Source organism: Chiloscyllium punctatum, chromosome 4 (assembly GCF_047496795.1).
Source record: "Chiloscyllium punctatum isolate Juve2018m chromosome 4, sChiPun1.3, whole genome shotgun sequence".
Lineage (NCBI taxonomy): Eukaryota > Metazoa > Chordata > Chondrichthyes > Orectolobiformes > Hemiscylliidae > Chiloscyllium > Chiloscyllium punctatum.
In genome coordinates, this window is record NC_092742.1 from 73764132 (window position 1) to 73786853 (window position 22722).

The 22722-nt window shown below is 38.3% G+C and overlaps 1 protein-coding gene across 7 annotated transcripts in view; it reads right to left on the minus strand.

The window, feature by feature from the left end:
* Positions 1–22722, minus strand: part of dph6 (diphthamine biosynthesis 6) — a 321719-nt gene that overhangs the window by 133535 nt on the left and 165462 nt on the right. For 5 of the 7 annotated variants that reach the window (XR_011960472.1, XM_072569025.1, XM_072569024.1 and 2 more), the window contains exon 12: positions 17242–17416. Coding sequence is in view for 6 of the 7 variants with exons in the window: in XM_072569025.1 (XP_072425126.1) it covers positions 17242–17416 (175 nt within the window). In the remaining variant the exon portion in view is untranslated. Of the gene's footprint in view, positions 1–4658; positions 4764–14875; positions 15333–17241; positions 17417–22722 lie in introns of those variants that run through there. The other 2 variants (XM_072569027.1, XM_072569028.1) reach the window with 2 other exon arrangements.

Genomic DNA, 22722 nt, shown 5'->3' on the forward strand with positions numbered 1-22722 from the left:
GACTGTTAACATTGTCCTTTGGGATTCAATTCCCTTTCTTGCTCTTTTAATTTTTATTCAAGTTTCATTGCTAGTTTAATTGAGGTTTGTTGAAGTTAATTTCAGTGTATATGTTTGATGTGCTGCATTACAACAGTTTGTATGTATTGATATGTAAAATCCCATAAAATTTTAAATTAATGAAAAGCAAGCCCACTTGTTATTGAAAGGAAATACTTTTCCTGCCATCTGAATAATTTCAGTTACATTATAAATTCCACATCCTAGACCTGATTACATTTATTTGGTTTACAACACAATTTACACAGTCAAATTCTTCATTGTTACACCTCTTTGCCTATTACACATTATATAATTCATTGGTTTCATCTCTTTTAACTGTTTTGCGTTGCTGGAAATCTCAGTTTGAGTGTCACATTTTCATTTGAATTTCAGTAAATATTTTCCAACAGTAACATTCTCAACTGCCAAAGTCTATCACGACAGAAATGGCTAAGATAAGCTTTGAAAAGAAAAACAAGTTTTGAATAAAAAACAAATTTGCTAATCACATAATTGAAACAAATTGTACAGAACCATCCAAAACAAGGTCCACACAAGTTGGACTACAATCCAAAATATCTTGGTCTTGTTTTAACAGGTGCTACATGCATCAGATAATATATTTTTCACATAATCATAAGTAATGTTTTCTTTCTTCACTCTTAAGCACTGAGAGTAAAAAAAAATCTATTATCAGTAGACTACACTGTGCTTAAGGAACTCTATCAATCTCATTGCTTTCCCTATGTAGTGATATCTACATCAGATAAACCATTTTTCACTCAGTAGAAATGCTCCAAGATACAACGAGGACTTCTATCTATAGTATTGCTTTCTAAGGCTCTGTATAACCATCGCTCAGATTTGATTTGTCCTTTTTTGACAAAATATTTTTAAAATGCAGATTCATCAAGAAATAACCAACTACATGAATATCAATTCACAGCTTTGGACTTAGTGAACAATTGGCTGCAAAACCAAAAGACTTACCATTTTTCTTTCATATTTCCATCATGTCTATCCGTACAATGGAAGATTCATCCATATTTATGTAACTTTGCTTCTTAAATTCAGTTCAATTACTATTGATCCAATTATCCACATTTAGTGAAAAATATCATTTTTGAATTGCAATATCTGCAATGTTGGATTATCCTGAGTCTTGTAACAATGTTTATTGATGCATTTTACAATATTATTTGTGTAATACTTAGAAATACACTCTGTCAATTGAGGAACTTGACTGAGAGACAAGGATATGGCACAATGCATGCCGCGGGCACTGCAGTGATCATTATAGGACACTTTCTGGTTTCTGTACAATCAGAATCTGGTCTACCACTTACTTCCATAAACAATATTACTGGTCTAACCAGAAATGCATTCATGGTTTGATAATGAGCTCATATGGCAAAACAGTGGGAAAAATATTGAGGTGTAAATTCTTTTATGTCTTACTTACCTGGAATAAGTGTGAAATAAATAAATTAACTGACCAATTTTCTATTTTTGTTGTACTTTTTTAGTGTAATATGGAAGAATGGGGGAACTCCACTTAGTATAATTATTTCTATGATCCTATTCACGTCTTTCCAGCGCACAGTGATTTGTGGAAGATAAACCATTTTATAAAATTATGAACATAACATAAAATTATTTCCAAAAGAATTAAAAATTGTAACCTTTCTCTCTTGAATAATGGTGTAATATAGATGTGGTCTTACTCTACAAGCACACGCAATTTCTTATATTTTGTAGCACTTCTGAAATCCCCAACCCGCGAATGCACAACTGTCATATGCGATCAGTGTTATTTAACTGGCCTTATAAACCTTGCTCCTTCAATGTATATCGTAAGCGAAAAGACAGACATTTCTGAATGTCTTGTAAAATATCACCAAATCTTGCTCAATATTTATATGGTAAATTGCATAACCCATGAGTATGTTTAGTGGAGGGAAAAATATAAAATGCCAAAAGAATGGCATCATAGTCAGTTTGTCCATAAATAGATTGTGGTCATTTCATGACATTGGACCTTTTCTTCTTGCTACGCTACTGTAAATAAGCGTGTTCCCTTGCCTGTCTGCTTTCCTCATGCCCATTTCCAGAAATGCCGCAGCAGATAAGTAACACTGTCATGTCCGTTTTGTCAACTACATGCTGATTATCCTTTCTATTGGCAGTTTGTGAACATTATCAAGGTCAGAAGCAATCACTCAGAAGACACCTCCTGATGCTGTTATAGTTAATGATGATTTCAGTGAGAAGACTCCTTTCAGCAAAGGCAATCTGTTATTAGAATAATGGTAAGCGCAAATTAAGGGACTTTATTCTTTTAGTTGCTTAGTTAAAAAGCTTTATTGGAATGAATGCAAAATATTCAATAAAATTATTTGCTAAATTTAGCAAAGACCATGAATAACAGGCCATAAATTTTATATACAGCAAAATTACTATGTAATGAATATGCTATTTGGCAAGAGATGCTGACTTCATTTCTCCTTGTATTAGGGCAAATGCCCACTGTTTTTAACTGTCTGGAACTTAGCTTTTGACAAATTGGTTGTGAGGCATTTACGACTGATGCACATATCGGAAAATCATTTCTGCCAAGTTTCCTTCGTGACCTGCCCGTGGGACATGACATGCTCCGAGATGCATCGCTCTATCAAACCGCATCTTTCCAGAACAATGCAAATTATGACAAATTCCATCATCCCGCATTATGCGCTTCATGCTAATCTCCCTAATTCGAAAGAATCAGGAGGCTCGCTGTTCTGCTGAAGGGCATGTTGTCTGATTGAATGATGGTGAAAAAACATCCACAATCTCTTTTGCCTCTTAATCCCAGCTGTGCCCAACTCTGCCCTCAAAGCACCATGTATCTCATTCCTTTAACTTCTGCACAAAATTACATCATCATCTACTTAGCCTCTCATGTTTAATATAGTAGAAATTAATTGTGTTTTAATTCCATGCTAATGCGGGTGCCTTATATTTTGGATGGAAAACATTAATGTACTCAGTTCTATCTCTTCCTGCTGACTTCCCAGGCCTGTCAGACTGTCACATTGGGAATGCAACCACACTGAGAAGCTAGGACTTCTCCTAATCTGGCTTCTGAACCAATCATTTACAAGATGGGATTCAGGCAATTCTCGATCTCAGGAAGTTGACTTTGTGAGGTTATTCTGCTTGCTTTCAGCAATTGGACAACCTGCAGAAGATATTGAAAGTCTCCAGCTCACAACCTCGTTTTAAGCGATAATACTCCCCTGTTTCAGAAGGTGGCAGCATTACTGCATGGAAAGGAACATCAGCTAAGATAACATGGCAAACAAATTCAATATTCTCCAATATATATGCAAATCTGTACTCAATTAGGATTCCAAGTTATTAAACTGCGGGATTTAAAGCCACAGCATCATCGGAACATTTTAGTGGTAGATGCAAACATAATTCCTTCTGAAGATGTAACAATTCTGTACATAAAATCTACGCACCATCAGTGAATCTTTCTACTTATGCAATTGGTAAAACAACCAGATAGAATACCGATACAAAACAGCAGAAACTAAGTTACATTGCTTTGCCATTAAGTAACCAAAGTAATTCAAAAATACAGTGTCGTAAAACTTAACTTCCAGGTCCAAAAATGTGTGCTTTGGAACAGTTGACATTTCAATCCTACAATTCACAATATACGCAGTTATGGCTTGTAAAATCTTCAATTTAAAAAACAAACTTTTGATGTGATTTCAGACATAAAAGGAACCATTCCAAGGCAATAGACAAATAGATTGTGAGTTTACCATATTCATTAGTGCAAAAACTATACTTTTATCTTGAATCACTGACAGAAAAAAATCTGGATCTTAGCTTGTTTGGACAGAGGATATTTTTAGTTCGGCCTGAACAGAATCTACTACAATGCTCTAACTCCATCTGTGTAAGTGTGTGACTGTGTGTGACTCTGATAATGGCCTATATAGATTAAACTGGCAACAAGATTAAAACAAATAAAAACATTAACAAGCTTCAATAAACTGTGATTACATTTATATTCAAAGGCTAGGTCGATTTTAATTAAATATATGTACCTTAAACTTGCAAAACTGGTTACAAAGTCTTACGTTAATTCCTGTCTTGTTAAAATAGCCCCACCAGACTGCTGAAAGTTCATCTATGCATAGCAAAAACAGATAGAATTACAGATGTTACAGCTTTGGCTCTATTATCATCTGAGGGCCGTCAATAACAAAATCTCACAAGAGCAAGTTAACATGTTTGCTTCAGTCATTCTGGTGCAACAAATAATACTCAATATTCAGAAACCTACTGTAAAACCACTTAAAAACTTATACCGATTGTCTGTAACAGTATGGTGGTTGGCATATACTCCTCTACAACTTAACTTCAGTGAGTAGAATGCTGACTATTTTTAAGTATTACCAATGCAATCAAGTTTTTTGAGATTCCATAAAAGTTACAGATTAAGTTACCATTTTAAATATATAATCTGCTTAAGGTTGTTGCCTGAGCTTCTGTCTTTGTCTGGGAGATGCTCCACTGAATATACTGAACAGCAGAGGGTGCAGGGAATCTTAACTTACGTGCTGTCATGTCATTTCATGCCTCAGGGCTCTCAGTCTGCCCAGAACTCTGTAATGGTGCAAAATGGCAGCTCCAATCAGCAAGCCAGACACATGATGGTACACCTTTGAAAATTAAGTTTTATTACAAAGGTAAGCACAAATTAAAAGATATGACAATGCCACAATTCCACAGACAAAGCTTACTGAAAAGCAAAGCTGTGATTCAGCTTTAAACTGGAGCACATTTGACAGCTCTGTTTATTAAAGATACATGAAGAACTATGGCATAAAATTAAAGGTTAGGAGACGGTCCATATTTTTTTCCTCAAAATTATTTTCCCAATTTGAGTAAATGATACCTGCCTTTACATCATGTCATTTCTACCAGCGCAAGCCAATGTACAACATTCAAAACTTTGATCTTTTATTCCACAGCTTCGAGAAATCATCTGAGAATCAGCAGATTATTAAAGGTAAACATTTAGCTTTACCATAACATTGTTTACATTTAAGTTTGCTGAAGGCACAAAGCATCCTATCAAGCAGTATATGGAGATAGTTTGACCGTTCCAGGATGGACCCAATCTGGGCCTAGTGACTTACCAGTTTGGTCAATGTTCTTGCATTTAAGTCTTTAAGGCAGCAATAACATTTTTAAGCATGCTACGAAACACAACTGTGGAGCATTGACCTATTTGAAGTTACTTTAAATGAAGGAAGAAATAGCTGCATTATTAGGTTCCCTCAAGATATACTTGTTATTGTTCTATTTTGACCTTTCCAACAAAGAGAAAAAGAGTGTACAACCAAAAACACTGATCAGTACCAGTTGACTCTTTAAAATCCACAGTGATTGTCCTGAAAGTACATGGCTAAACTCACATCGCATTTTGGATACCCAGTCTAGCAAAACCCTATGGCTAATTACTCATTTAAAGAAAAAAAACCTAATGAGCAATCATTTCGAATAGTAATTTCCTTCTATCAAATGATTTTAGCAGACATTTTGAGCAGTCAGCAGTATCTCCCCAAACACTCTTGATTATCATATTCTCCATTGCGCACATTAAGGTATCATGACTTTTTGCAAACAGTGGAAAATATTTTACCCAGTGGAGGCCAAGTATGCCCATCTTAAAATTGGCCAGTACTATTAAATACCCAGTGGAAAATTCAGGTTATTGTTAGTTCCTGTATTTTGCAGAATTTAATATTAGTTATTAGGTTTCTCCAGAATACAATTTTTAAAAAAAGAACATCACAGAATGAAAAATATATCCCTCAGAAAGTAAAAAAAAAACATTCCATCCTCAAAGGAATAAAGCTCATGAAAGATATTCATAACTATGCACTTTAAAACACTGTTCATAATGTTCCCTCTATTCATGTTTTATAGCCTTTATGCAGGCCCACTTTTACAACATTATACAGATGCACATTCAATATTTATTGCTGTGGGATGAAGGGATCTTGAGTTTCTTACTTTGTTTCTCGCAAGTTCAGCACCTTAAGAAGTAAGTGACTATTTTAGTATCATCGCAGAAAAAGACACTAGGCACACCCTACACTTGCTGTGGCTTGTTGACATGAACCAGGGCAGGCAGAAACCAATAATACATGAAGTGCTGTTCAGAGGCAATTAGGATCAGTTGTCAAGGCTGGACCATTAATGAAGGAACATGTCAGCAGAGTCACAGACCTCAGCATTTGAGGGCGAGAAGGCGATTTAGTGTGACAGATCGAGTCCTTCCGATGTCCTCAGCAGTACATGCTAATACCAGTCTTAACAACACAGTGTGGCAGTGTATAATGCAACTAACATGGACTTTGATTCAGCAAAATGACTGCTGCCACTGCTAGTCCATCTCACTTCAGCTGCAGATAAGGTTACCCCAGCTAATAATTACCAGTTTGCCACACTCTTCCTTGTCCAACCAACTGTGTCCTTAACACACCCAGTTCATCTTTCTTTCTTCCAGCTGGGACACACAAAAAAACTTAAAGATAAGCTCCACAATATTTTAATCTCCAATTTCATGATTCTATATTTCTGGTTGATTTTGAATGTCATGCAAAATTCTTAATAATGAAGCTGAAACAACTGTTTTGAAGGATATGGGCGAACATACCTGGTTTATATCTTCTCATTTTTAAAGTTAGGCACGAAAAATTGCATATGCCAAAAAGGACAAAATTATATCCATGATATTAACAAGAATTCTGCTGCATAATAAATATATCTCAAGGTCTGCTGTCAATGCCCTGCTTTTATAGCACCAGATTTACATGTGGTGCGTGCACCTTTACTTTCAGCCAAAGCAGAGAATTCTCTCATGCAAAGATATGATTTTCTTTAAGGGTCAGAGAGTATTTTGTGGCTATAAGATACATTAGAATAAAGGACTATTGTTCAAATCATACCATTGATCAGTATATCTGTACATAATAATAAAAAAAATCAAACAATGACTTCAATAATTTTCTATCATCCTCACTTTGATATGTAGAAAATGCATAACATATCTAAATCCACTTATAAATGGGAGCTGCTCCCTATTTCACTAATTCATATCACATTCATCAGTGAAATGCAGTTGTCATGTGGATACACGAACATGAATACAATGTACCAGCACAATAGATAAACTTAAAAAAAAGAAACTTAAATTCTGCACATTAATGTTTCATAAGTTTAGTCTTGTGAATGCCTCATGAGGATACTTTCTGTTGTGATTGTTTTATGATAGCAAAATAAAATTGGTAAACATTTACATTTTAATAGGGTATGTTATTGATGACTAGCGCCTTTTTTGTTAAAAGCAAAACTAAGCAATGTTCAAACTTAAACTGGAAATCCCTGTTGTTTTTTTGATAAAATTCAAGATTAACTAATAGACAGAACTGCTTGCTGAGCTCCCTTATTCACAGCATCTGCGTGAATGTTACATTTTGATTTTACTAATTTAAGTGACACACCATGGTGGAGCTAGAGTTGACTGTACTCAAGGGCCACTACCTCTTGAGATTAATGACAATTATTGGGAGCTCAAAAAGACTTGGTATGCCAAGATTTCAATAGCTAGATCACAAACCTCCTACAATCTAATGGATTCTCCAGAAACTCTGATAAATAAATGATTGTTAATTCTGTATCTGCGCAAAGGACAAAGTTCTAGGCACTGTTATAATTTTTGCTAAGGTAGAAATGTCAATTATGAAGGGTCTTCGGTTTAAGGTAAAAGTGGGCTAAGATTAATGGAGACAAGTTTTTTTTTACACAGACGGTGGTAAGTGCCTGGAATGCAATGCCAGAAGAAGTGATGGAAATGGATACAATAGCAACATTTAAGAGGCATCTTGACAGATAAATTAATAGGCAGGGAATAGAGGAATATGGACTACATAGACGCAAAACATTTTTAGTTGAGAAAGGCTTAATGTGTTGGCACAGTCTTGGTGGGCTGAAGGGTCTTTTCTTGTGCTGTACTGTTCTTTGTATAATGCTTCAAACAAGAAACATTGGGCTGAATTTTGTCAAGGCAATGTTAGCAACAACCTCCCTCAGCTGCTGCCAGGAGTCCTCCTGACTGACTTCTCTCATAATCAGGCAATTAACAGCCTGGTGTTGGTATTCCTGTCCCTTTGTGGGACATATTTCACCCTTGACAGCATTTCAATCCCAGCAGCACCAACAGTAACTGTGGCCACAACTGGGGCTACACTATGGACACTGCCTTGGGATCAAAGTGGAGCTCCCCATGCCAGTCAGTCCAGGCATGGCATGGGTGAGCAGTGCTTTCCACAGTCACAGTTCCTGCAAAAAGGTTACAGTCTTCTTTGGGTCACGGTATATCTGATTAGGGAGCACTCAATCAGCCCCCTTCAGCTTGTCTTTCCTCCTGCCTTCATTCCTTCTTCAGCTCTTTGCACGTCCCAACCTGTTTCCGACAGCCCCGTTAAATCCTGCCCTTGTCACTTGGGACTCTGTGCAGACGTCTGGATGGATGCATACTAAGAGGTGAATATGCTGTGTTTTTACATTGCTAAGCTGAACATGCCACTTTCTCTTAAGGGTTTGTGAACTCTTATGCTGTTATCTGTTACACTGCTTCAAACAAAAACAAAATACTGTCAATGCTGGAAATCAAAAAATTAAAAACTGCTGGAACGCTCAACAACTAGGCAGCAATTGGAAAGAAAAAAATAATTTTAGCGGTTTAGGTTAAGGCCCATTCAGATGAAAGGTGATCGATTAGAAATATTAATTCTACTTGAGTCTCTGCAGACTGTTCTCCTTCAGGCTCAATGAAGTCCGTGGCTTTGGATTGGAGTGAGTCCAGGAAAAACAAATGAATTCTCTTTGTTATCTTCCAAACAGGTGTACATGATTTCATCTCTGGGCATATGCAATTGTACAGACACTGGGGCTATGAGTTCAGCCTTCAAAGTATTCACATTCTTCTTTTCCAGCAGTCTTTGCCAGTGGTTTTACCTCTACAGATAACATGTTATTACTCAGTGAAGATGCTGAATGATTGTAATTGATTGATTTAGAATCTGCGTATTCATATGTGTATGTACAGAAGTCTGAATAATAGGGTAAACCCTTCTCTAAAAAGATGCATGGTCTTGTCAGTTCAGCAATAAAGGCAATACATCTTTTATCCATCCAGTATCCAAGACTCTCATTCCACAGAGATTCTACAAAGAGATTTAAGCATTCTTTAAATGGGGTGGGGGAGGGGTGCTGAATTATCATTGGAGACATTTTTTTCAATCCATCCAGGACCGTACTGGCAAGCACAGAGTATAGTCTCTGTAAACATCTTCTGACTAACATTCACCTCTTTAACATGGTGCCGTGTTTGTGCTCTCCCACGAAGTTAAAAACACAGTAACTTAGGAGATAAAGGACATGAGGCCAGCTTCGAAATGAAGCAGGAATGTTATGATCTAATGGAAGCTCTAGAAATGTGGAGAGGTATTTCTCTGATTGAGTTGGACGATTGGTCTTCAATTGCTGCACCACCGTATTCAGAGATCAAAAGTCATTTCAGTCTGAAACCAAATTTCCTCAAGGGGAGGCGATGGTCTAGTGGTATTATCGCTCGAGTATTAATCCAGAAACCCATAAAAATGTTCTGGGGACCTGGGTTTGAATCCCGCCACGGCAGATGGTGGCATTTGAATTCAATAAAAAAAAAGTGGAATTAAGAGCTGAAATCGTCACTTGTCAAAAAACCCATCTGGTTCACTCGTGTCCTTTAGGGAAGAAAATCTGCTATCTTTACCTGGTCTGGCCTGCGTGTGACTTCAGAGCCACAGCAATGTGGGTGACTCTCAACAGCCTTCTGAAATGGCCTAGCAAGCCACTCAGTTGTATCAGTTGCTCGAAAGTCACAAGAAAGAAATGAAACCGGACTGATCACCTGCCATCGACCTTGGAACCTGAAAAGACAATGGCAAAAACACAAACAGCCCTATCGACCATGCAAAGTCCTCCTTATGAACATCTGAGGGCTACTGCTGAAACTGGGAGAACTGTCTCACAGACTAGTCAAGCAACAGCCTGACATAGTCATTTTTACAGAATCATAGCTTGCAGATAACACCCCAGGCACCACCATTACCATCCCTGGATAGGTCCTGTCCTATACCAGCATGACACACCCAGCAGAGGTAGCAGCACAGTGGTATATAGTCCAGACAGAGTTGCCCTGGGAGTTTTTGACATCAATTCCGGACCCTATGAAGTCTCATGGCTTCAGGTTAAACATGGACAAGGAAACCTCTATAACTGGTTACCATGTACCGTCTTCCTTCAGCTGTTGAATCTGTACTCCTCGATGTTGAACCACACTTGGAGGAAGTACTGAGAGTAGCAAAATGTACTCTGGGTGGGGGATTTTAATGTCCACCACCAAGAGTCGCTCAGCAGCAGCATTACTGATCGAGCTGGTCAGGTCCTAAAGGATATAACTTCTAGACTGGGTCTGCGGCAGGTGGTGAAGCAACCAACAAGAGGAAAAAACATGACCTCATTCTTACTAATCTGCTGGCTGCAGAAGCATCTGTCCATGACAGTATAGTTAAAAGTGACCACTGCACTATCATTTTGGAGATCAAGTCCTACATTCACATTGAGTATAACCTCCATTGTGTTGTGTGGCACTATCACCGTGCAAAATGGGACAAACTTCAAACCAATCTAGCAGCTCAAGACTGGGCATCCATAAAGTGCAGTGGGCCATCAACAGCAGCAGGACAATCTGCAACCTCATGGCCTGGCATATTCCCCACTCAACCATTACCATCAAGCCAGGGGATCAATCCTGATTCAATGGAAAGTGCAGGAGGGCATGCCAGAAGTAGCAGCAGGCATACCTAAAAATGAGGTGTCAACCTAGTGAAGCTACCAAACAGGACTACTTGCATGCCAAACAGCATAAATAGCAAGTAACAGACAGAGCTAAGCGATCCCACAACCAACTGATCAGATCTAAGCTCTGCAGTGCTTCCACATGCAGTCATGAATGGTGGTGGACAATTAAACAACTCATTGGAGGAGGCAGCTCCACAAAAATCCCCATCCTCAATGATGGAGGAGCACATCAGTGCAAAAGGTAAGGCTGATGCATTCACAACAAGCTTAGTGCTGAGTGGATGATCCATCTCAGGCTCTCCAGTGGTCCCCAGCATCACTGATACTAGTCTCCAGCCAATTCGATTCATTCCACATGATATCAAGAAACAACTAGAGGCACTGGATACTGCAAAGACAATGTGTCCCGAAAACATTCTGGCAATAGTACTGAAGATGTCTTCTCCAGAACTTGCAGCTCCCATAGCCAAGCTCTTCCAGTACAGTTACAACATTGGCATCTACCTGACAATGTGGAAAATTGCCTAGGTATGTCCTGTACACGAACAAGCAGGACAAATCCAACCCAGCCAATTACTGCCCAATCATTCAACTCTCCATCATCAGTAAAGTGATGTAAAGGGTCATCAACAGTGCTATCAAGCAGCACCCGCTCAGCCACAACCTTCTCAGTGATGCCCAGTTTGGGTTGTGCCAGGGTCACTCAGCTCCTGACCTCATTACAACCTTGGATCAAACATGGACAAAACAGCTGAATTCCAGAGGTGAGGTGAGAGTGACAGGTCCTGACATCAAGACCACATTTGATCAATAATGGTATCAAGAGCCCTGGCAAAACTGGAATCAATGGGTATCAGGGGGCCAAACACCACTGGTTAGAGTCATACCTGGCACAAAGGAAGATGGTGATGGTTGTGGTTGTGGAGGGTCAGTCATCTCAGCTCCAGAACATCTCTGCAGGAGTCCCTCAGGGCAGTGTCCTAGGCCCAACAATCTTCAACTGCTTCATCAATGTCCTTCTCTTTGTCATAAGGTCAGAAGGTACTTGGGAACACCACCACTGGCGAGTTCCCTTCCAAGCCACTCACTACTCTGACTTGGAAATATACTGCTATTCCTTCTCTACCAGCATTGTGGGTCAACCCACAGCAAGTGGACTGCAACAATTCAAGAAGGCAGCTCACCACCACGTTCTCAAGGGCAAATAGAGATGGGCTATCAATGCAGGCCAGCCAGCAACACCTAAGTATCACAAATGAATTTTTTTTTAAAATTAGTGGTATACAGCAGGTTAATGTTAAAAACATTCCAAACACTTTGGTTTTCATAATGTTCAATGATGTTGACAGCAAGGATAATGGTTTGCAATTACTTGGGTCCATCATTTTGTTTATGGGCAGAACATTCAATGTTTTTTCCTCGGATAGCAGAATAGCAACAGGTGAATACAACTGACATAGATAAGCCAGAAGAGCTGCCAGTTCTTTGTTTAGAATTTTAACAATTTCAGCCACTATACCATACAATGTGTTTGTTCTTCAGGATTATGTTTTTGTAAGAGAATCTTCATTTTCTGCCTTCTCATCTTGACTTTACATAATAAGTTTGATTTTAATTCCTGGGCAGAAACATACAGGAAGCAGCTGGATTGTCCATGAGCTCTAGCTAGGAACTCTGAGACAATTTCAATAGACTGGGCCTCAATAACGTGCTCCTTGCCAATTACCTGCGGAAGTAGGATAACCATGAAAACGGGTGGCAGGAGGCCATCACTGATAATCCACAAGAGAGGTCCTTGGGACAAAGGAAGGGTGAACTGGGAAGAAAACCTGACGCAGGAGAGAGATACAAAGTTTTCTTGCTGGGATTCAAAGGACACACCTGTTCCCCGTTGTTCTCGACAACTGAGCAGAGAACACTTCCTTCGACCCTGGCTCCTAACCCTAGTGAGCTAATCACATTGAGAAAGTCACTATAGCTCCCCTGCGCTGACCTCAGGTTAATGCAGTGGATTGGGTCACTTTGACATCGGGCACAATTTTGCAATTTGTATGAGGGTCCCCGCTCTAGCATGTCCCCACCCTACACCCAGATTGTGACCATGCCCCTGACACATGCAATCAGACAGATTAGGCAGGAAAACACCAGTTCTATCTTAACTGTCTCCTTCAGCCTCCCAAATCTGTTATTTGCCCATGGGGAATTAAGATCAAACCCTTTGTTCATTTTTTAACTCTTAGATGGAAATGTTATGTATCTGACCTTGCTTTTTAATTGATTTTTGTTTTAGCTCAAGAATTCCGTTAAATCTTCTGGCATATATCATGTGACACCATCCCTTAGAAGAACAAGGACAGTGGGGGGAACTAGATATCTGAGAATTATGCAACATGTCGCCGATATCTGTCCTCTAGCAATCTGATGGTAGTCTATTCATATTACCATTCAGTATAGAGAGGAAAAAGCTGCTTGTCCTTTTGGTTGTTTGATCTTTTCCATCCACTAAAACAATTCTATTTCAGAGCTAAAACTGCAGCATCATTTTTATGAATACAAAACTGTAGCACAAAGCCAAAATTTTGCTATTTGAGTACAATACAGGATTAAACATGATCCACTTGGTATCATCCAAGAAGGAATTATGTATTTTACGCAGGTAAATGGAACACCAGCTTCAAATCAACACTTTCCTGCTTCAGACTGCTCCAATTTTAATGTTTAGTGAAAAGGAAAGATCCTGAGTGCAATTAAAGAGGTCAACAACAGGTGAATTTTGAAAATTATAGACTTAACTTCCCTCATGACAGCAAATTCTAATGGTGTCCTTTGTCAGTCTTAACCTCTGGCAATCTGACTACAATATTGCTGCACTTGTATTTTGAGGGCCACGTTATACAGTTGATGAATGCTACCACCTGAAATCATCCAGCCAGCCACTTGGTTGCAAGAACTATTCTATATAGAATCATCACCACAAGTCGCCCTGTGGTAAACAAACCAATCCCCCCGCCCCCCGAACCACCAAATTTCTTCAGAACAACTAGAAACATGTAATAAATGTAAACTTACTGGTGTTGCCTAAACCTGAAAATACATTTTACTTAAATCAGGAAATCGTAAGCTATTTGAGAAATTAATGAAATTGGAACACAACCTATTCATGTAAGATGTGGTGAGCCAGAAGAATAATGAACAGGATATTATTGTTTCTCGTCTGCATCAAGGAACCAGCACTTATATATAAATTTTAGCTCTCAAGGCTCAATAAAGTATTTTTTAAGATTTGCAGTTCTACAACACATATTTTTTCATGATATCTATTAAGATTATGATTGAGGTGTTTATAATTATGAAATGATTAGACAGGATATTTTTAAAAGTTGGATGTTGCAGAATGAGGCAGTTGATATAACATTAAACACTAAATGGCTTAGACCAGGAAGACGACTTTTGAGGCAATGGAATTCACTCCAAGTATCACTGGTTGAAGCAGAAAAGATGTTAACATAAAAGATTACATTTTTAGGTGGACCAAAGAAACATGGGTGATGGGATTTATAACAGAGAAAGTAAAAATAATTATTTGCTCCCATGATGTGTAAACATCAATATGGATATATGGCTCATCTCGCATTACAATGCCTGTGGTTTGACAAGCCAACAAATTGCAGACATTAAATAATGACTTCTAATGTCTTATTACTCATCCAGCTGTCACCTTACACCTGATAGCATTCTCCCGAAATACCTCCAATGAAAATCAAAGCAACAGTTCAGCTTTTAAAAGGAAGTTACAACACTTTGATCCAACATCTATCATACTTCAGGCTGGTCATGATTTACATTCATTTCAAATCATTACGGCTAAAACATGTGCATCTTTATTCTTCATTATCCATCTGTCACACATCTACATCAATTGATGGACATGACACAAAGTCAAAATCTTTGGAAAACTGAACAATCACATCAGGGTTACATTGGTCAGACACTGATTTGACATGTTACAAAACTACATTGCAACATCTCATAAGTGAAGTAGAAAATGTCGATAGCCTCACAGTTGATAAGGTCCTCAAACATCTTACATAGGCTGTCAACAATTTCACACAAATTTCTGTTTTACATTTGATTGTTATTGCAACATTGAACGTGGTAATGTAACCTTTTAAATGGAATAACTAGTTCAAAACAAACTAGAAGATTGTGGTTTGTTCACTTCTTGAAATCTTAATCAATGTAAGTTCTTGATTTTTCGAGAAAGGATTCAGCACATCCACAAATACTTGCATTCTATTTCACATTGGCATCTGCATTAAAGTACAGTAAAATGTTCACATCAAGAATTATTTTCAAAAAGCTGATAATTTAAGAGATGTGAATGGGTTTCCACTGCTGATCAGATCTTTTTAAAAACTATTTTTATAGACTCATTTCAGTAATACTAAACAAAATATTTTATAGTTCACAGGGAATAGATATCCTAACAATTTCCTATTAATTTGATTAATCGTTTTAGTCACTAGGCAATGGGTTACATTCTTGTGCAGTTTTACTTCACAAGCCATGTGAAGATGTTAACCACTGTTATTGCCTCTAGCACCTCAAATTATTGGTGTATTATTTCATGCATGCACTGTCTTTTTATCAATTACTTTTGAAGTAATGTTAATAGACTAGAAAATTGAGACATTTATGAAGTATAGGCTGTGTTTATGAAAAAAATCCATAAAATATGACAAAGGCAAGCCTTGATAAAAGCTGCTTTTTAATAGATTATGGCAAAGTGATCCTGCCAGAAGCTGACAACTGACTCCTCTGAGATCACTCATTTTTATGGGATTAATTTTGTCGTACTATAAATGAAGTTAAGCATCCTAATTGATCTGTACACACAGTACAGTATTTCAGCACAAAACCTTATAACCCTCCTTATACTCTGTTCTGCTGATCCTCGGTTAATTATCTTCTACTGATAACTGAGAAAGACATTTCTGCTGGCAAATTAAACTGATCGTTTTTCTGACTTTGTCAGAATTTTACTGTATCCAGAATGATTCTTAACAATCATCAGCTTTAGTGTCAATAAGAGTTTGCAATTTATCTCATCAATTTTATTGACAAAGGGGAGCAAATATTAAAGAAAAAACATTTGGCTAAAATGCTCAAAAGCAAAAGTTAATGAGCTATGAATTATAATCTCCTAGAATAATTATGACCAAGGCTTTAGGCAAAATGTTCTCCAGAGATTACTAAAGTATGAAAATCATTATTCTATCATTTTCACTGTAAAATACAGAGACGGTTTCACTTCTCCAAAACTGAATGATATACAATATAAATTCTTTCACCTTCAGCTTCTGGGTCTGAATCCTCTCTAAGTGGGCTGGGCTTGAGTATCTCCCTAATTGGGCTTTCTTGGTCTCATTCCAGTTTACAAAGGAAATGACTCCACATTGCAGAACTGCTCCCACATTTAGCAACAATTGCTACTTATAAAAAAATCAAGTACTCCTCCTTAGTTTTTTTTAATAAAAGTGCTTTTTGGTCATTATACTGTGATTCAAGGCACAACAGCCTTGGAGAACAAGCAAAAGCAGCAGCATTCTTTAAAGCAAAATGCATCAACCCACTGGTGATCCTGTCACCTGGATGGGCTTTATTAACAGAGCTAAAAGGTTCTTGCCTCCAAGTACCTACAAGTGCCTGCAGCAGATTACAGTACCAGAGGTGGCAGTTAGAGCTCTGCCGATAAATACCTCCATTACTGTTGCAGCATATAATTTTACAAATTAGAAGTATGATGTTTTGAATCAATTTTAATGACTCAAATCACTTAAACATTATTAACATGCTGTGACCAAAATGGTTATTTTGCATCAATGCATCAGTCTTGTACTCAGCATAATACATACAAATACAACAACATATGATTTTCTCTTGCGGTTTCTAACATAGCCAGCAGTAGTTCTCACCTCCCTACAGGAACATCATTAGCTGCAGGCCACTATGATAATTAGCTACCGGAGTTGAGAAGTTCTGTTGATAAAATATATTGCTTTCTTATGCATTCAGTTTGTTATCACAACCGAATGCATACACTCTGGAAAGAAGGTATTTATTCAGATTTTAAAATTATGTAGATTTTACCTAGTGTACTTAGACAGAGAGAATATTTCTTGCTTACCTAATAAGTCCTTAACCACCTTCATTGCTTACCTTGACTGACTGGCTGTAAGGTCCTATGTTAGCAGGGGCCCAGTGTGAAATGCTCTGAACATGCATGGTCTCCTTTTGCAGTTCGATTGTACCCTGCAAGGTTAACCTATTTTTGTGCATGAGGCAATCAATTTGAAGTGGCACTCCATCAGGTAACAAGGCTTCCACACAAACCCTAGAAAAACACAAGGGGAACAATTACAAATAACTTGCTTTCCTTTTCAACGTTTGACACTTGCACTTGGTCAGAGACATTTCTCTGAGATGCCTCACTATTAATTTCCCTCCTCTCCTCATTAAGAGCTATCATAATTTTAACCTGCGCTAATTTAAACAAAGACTGAGAATTAATTGTTACCTAAAAATGGACATTATTTGTAGATCAGCAATGAGTATGTTTCTCTTTACATTTGAGGATGAATATATGTTTTTAAAAATAATTTTTCAGTATTTTTATCTCTCACCTTATCCGTCAGTCAAGCCTTTTGAGATTATATGTCAAATGCGCTAAGCAAACTTATTTTGCTTTTGTGCTGTTTGAATAAATGAACAAATACAATCAAAATACTCATTCATTTCAAAGAAAAATTTTAATCTTTTCTATTTAGAGACAAATAGGGACTACCCTTTCAATTGCTGAAAGTGTGTGCTGGTCAGCCTAGGAAAAGCAACACTACACTATGGTTATACAAAAGAAGTATCTGAAGTTTCTGAATAAAGATAACCTACGATGGCTAAATAAAGATTTTATTACAGTATTAACAATATGAAATTAAGCAAAGGATTGAAATGCAAGGTTTCCCAAGTACGAAAAAATAACCTTAACATGTGAACTGTAAAACTGATCATTTTCAAAGTTATAAAATTGCTGTAAAACTAAAAATAAATAAAATTATGGGAGAAAGAGTGATTAGAAGTTAATGTTAAAGGAAGTGATAGTTAAAAAGAGAAAGAAACAGGTTAGCACCTCAATTTACATTGTAGCTCACATATATTGGCAGGGGTTCAATTGCAGTAAAGCACCTCAGAAGTAGCTGGCCTGGATTGAGATCAAACAGATTAATTTGCAGTAGAATTGTAAAAAATATTCAAGTCAAAAATTATTTTGTACCTCAAACTAAATTCTTGATCATAAAAGGAGGAAAGGACAATTCAGTAATGCCTTGAGGTGGTTTATGGATATAACCAGAAAACAAATGTACGTATTTATTACTGTACTCTGCAGAAGGTAGGGTTAAATCAATCAGCTCTGTTGAGATATTTAGATCAAATTATACAGCTAGGCAAAGGTACAAACCCTAGATTAAGCGGTTTCTCTAGCAGAGGTCAAAAGAAATCTCAATTTTTTTGACAAAATGCTACCTTTTAAAGGTCACTCCCAGCCCCTTTTTTTTTCTTAACCCATACACTGTCAGAGAATAAAAACAGAAAGTGTTGGAAATACTCAACATAGCAAGCAGCATCGGCAAAGACAGTGTGTTAAAATTTCGGGTTGATTACCGTTCCTATTTTTTGCTTTTATTTCACCTTTCCAGCAACTGTAGTATTTGGCTTTTGTATTGCAGGTTTCAACATCATAAATTAATTTAGTAAAACTGGAACTGGAGGCATATAGCTCCTCAAGCCTGTTCAGTCACTAAGTGAGATCGTGGCTGATCTGTGATATACCTCATACAACCAACCTTTGCCCCATATCATTTGATAAACTTGGATAAGATAAAGCTATCAAACTTTATTCAAAAATGAACAACAGATCTAAAATCAATCGCCACTTGTGGATGAGGGTTCCAAATTCCAACCACCTTTTGAATGAAGAAATATTTTCTAATTTCACTTCAGAAACATTGGCTCCAATTTTCTCACTATGCCCCTTCAAGACTTCCCAGCTAGTGGAAACAGTTTCTTCATATCTACTCCACCTGTTTCCTTTAAAAGCTTTCAAATTTCAGTTGCAAGTCAGAACCAAATTCTGGTCACAAATCAGACAAACTCTCATCACAAACCATGGTCGATATTAGGATTGCAAAACAAAGACAATCTTCACATTACATATCACAGCCCAGTTTCTAACCAAATCTGGCATAACACCCTTAGTAAAATCAGTGACTAGAGGGCAAACATAAATCAGAGTACAAACCCACATCACAAATCAAATCTCATCGTCATATCTTAAAGCAGTGTTTACATTTGCAATCCTCATCTTGCAACAAATCTATGCTGACATTCTGATCAAGGATCAAAGCTCATTACTTGATCACAAACCACATTCTGCACTCTGAAGTCATGGACTGCATCGTGATCACAAATTTAGACCACACTTTACTGACAAATCACCACAATCTTCTCATAAAACCTTAAGAAATAGCAACAGGAGTAGGCTGTTCAGGTATTCAAATGGATCAAGGACCATTTGACACTTCTCACTTCCACTTTCCTGCACGTCTGTAATCCTTGATTCCTCAACTGATCAAGAATCTATCTCAGCCTTAAATATGGACAAGGATTCTGATCCCACAGCTCTCTGAGGCATGGAGTTGCAAAGACTCACATCCCTCTCAGACAAGAAATTCCTCAGTCATACATTGGCACCCCTTTATTCTGAGACTATGCCCTCTGGCCCTAGACTCTGCCAGGAGGGGGAAACATTCTCTCAGCAAATACCTATCAAGCCCCTTAAGAATCCTATATGTTTCAATGAGATCACCTCTCTTCCTTCTGAATTCCAATGAATAGAGGCCCAAACTGTTTAATCTTTGCTCATAAGACAATCCAGCCATGCCAGGGATCTTTGAACTCCCTTTGAATAATGGAACTAAAACTACTCACCATACTACAGATGTAGTCTCACCAGTACCTTGTATGACTGCAATAAGACTGCCCTACTCTTACATTCCAAACACCTTGAAATAAGGGCCATCATTCTTTTTCACTCCCTTTCAAAATTTTCCCTTCCATATTTACTCACATTATACATCATTTGCCAACTCTGTGCCCACTCATTTAATACCTCTCTTTAAAAATTGGCAAATGAAGTACGATGTGGGAAAAAAGAACAGAATAGTATTTAAATTGAGAAAAATTGCAGAAACTGCAAAATAATGGGACTTGGGTATACTTGTGCATGAAACACAGAAAGCCAGCACACAGATGCAGCAGGTAATCAGGAAGGTTAATGGAATGTTGGCCCTTATTTCAAGGGGGCTGGTGTATCAGAATAAGGAAGACATAATGCAACTGTACAGAGTGCTGGTGAGACTACATCTGGCTTCAGAAATCAGAAGATTGGGAAGGATACAAAAGCAAACAGAGGATAACAAAGAGTGTAATAAGAAATGAGAGGATCAAATATGAAGGTAGGCTAGCCAGTAATATTAGAAATAATAGTAAAAGTTTCTTTCAGTACATAAGAAACAAACGACAGGCAAAAGTAGACATTGGGCCACTTCAAACTGATGCAGGGAGCCTAGTGATGGGAGATAAGGAAATAGCAGGAGAACTTAACAAGTACTTTGCGTCAGTTTTCACAGTGGAAGACAGGAGTAATATCCCAAAAATTAAAGGTTGTCACGGGGCTGAGTTGAGTATGGTTGCCATTATGAAAGAGATAGTGCTAGAAAAGTTAAAAAGTCTTAAAATTGATAAATCTCCTGGCCCCGATGGGATACACCCTAGAGTTCTGAGAGAGGTTGCTGAGGAAATAGCAGAGGCATTGGTTGAGATCTTTCAAGAGTCATTGGAGTCAGGAAAGGTCCCGGACGATTGGAAGATGGCTGTAGTAACCCCCTTGTTCAAGAAAGGATCAAGGCAAAAGATGGAAAATTATAGGCCAATCAGCTTAACCTCGGTTGTTGGTAAAATTCTAGAATCCATCATTAAGGATGAGGTTTCTAAATTCTTGGAAGAGCAGAGTCTGATTAGAACAAGTCAACATGGATTTAGTAAAGGGAGGTCATGCCTGACAAACCTGTTGGAATTTTTTGAAGAGGTAACAAGTAGGTTAGACCAGGGGAACCCAGTGGATGTGGTCTATCTGGACTTTCAAAAGGCCTTTGATAAGGTGCCACACGGGAGACTGCTGAGCAAGGTGAGGGCCCATGGTGTTCGAGGTGAGCTGCTGGGATGGATTGAGGATTGGCTATCTAACAGAAGGCAGAGAGTTGGGATAAAAGGTTCTTTTTCAGAATGGCAGCCGGTGACGAGCGGTGTCCCGCAGGGTTCGGTGCTGGGGCCACAGCTGTTCGCATTATATATTAATGATTTGGATGAGGGAACCGGGGGCATTCTAGCGAAGTTTGCCGATGATACAAAGTTAGGTAGACAGGCAGGTAGTACTGAGGAAGTGGGGAGGCTACAGAAGGATCTAGACAGGTTGGGAGAGTGGTCCAGGAAATGGCTGATGGAATTTAACGTGAGCAAGTGCGAGGTCTTGCACTTTGGCAAAAAGAATATAGGAATGGACTACTTTCTAAATGGTGAGAAACTTAATAAAGCCAAAGCACAAAGGGATCTGGGAGTGCTAGTCGAGGATTCTCTAAAGGTAAACATGCAGGTTGAGTCTGTGATTAAGAAAGCGAATGCAATGTTGTCTCTTATCTCAAGAGGGTTGGAATATAAAAGCAGAGATGTACTACTAAGACTTTATAAAGCTCTGGTTAGGCCCCATTTGGAGTACTGTGTCCAGTTTTGGTCCCCACACCTCAGGAAGGACATACTGGCACTGGAACGTGTCCAGCGGAGATTCACACGGATGATCCCTGGAATGACAGGTCTAGCATATGAGGAACGGCTGAGGATACTGGGGTTGTATTCGTTGGAGTTTAGAAGATTAAGGGGAGATCTAATAGAGACGTACAAAATAATACATGGCTTTGAAAAGGTGGATGCTAGAAAATTGTTTCTGTTAGGCGAGGAGACTAGGACCCGTGGACACAGCCTTAGAATTAGAGGGGGTCATTTCAGAACGGAAATGCGGAGACATTTCTTCAGCCAGAGAGTGGTGGGCCTGTGGAATTCATTGCCACGGAGTGCAGTGGAAGCCGGGACGCTAAATGTCTTCAAGGCCGAGATTGATAGGTTCTTGTTGTCTAGAGGAATTAAGGGCTACGGGGAGAACGCTGGCAAGTGGAGCTGAAATGCGCATCAGCCATGATTGAATGGCGGAGTGGACTCGATGGGCCGAATGGCCTTACTTCCACTCCTATGTCTTATGGTCTTATGGTCTTATGGCATATTGTGAGCAGTTTTGGTCCCCTTATTTAAGGAAAAATAGCATTTCGATTGCAGCAGTTCAGAGAATGTTCACTAGGATGATCCCTGTTATGGAAGGATTGTCTTATGAACAAAGATCAGATGGAGATGAGGACAAATTTCTTTTCTCAGGGCATGACAGTTTTTGGAACCCCTTGCCTCAGCAAGCTGTTGGGGCAGAATCCTGGTCTATGTTTAAAGCTAATATAGATAGATTATTGATCAGTAAGGGAA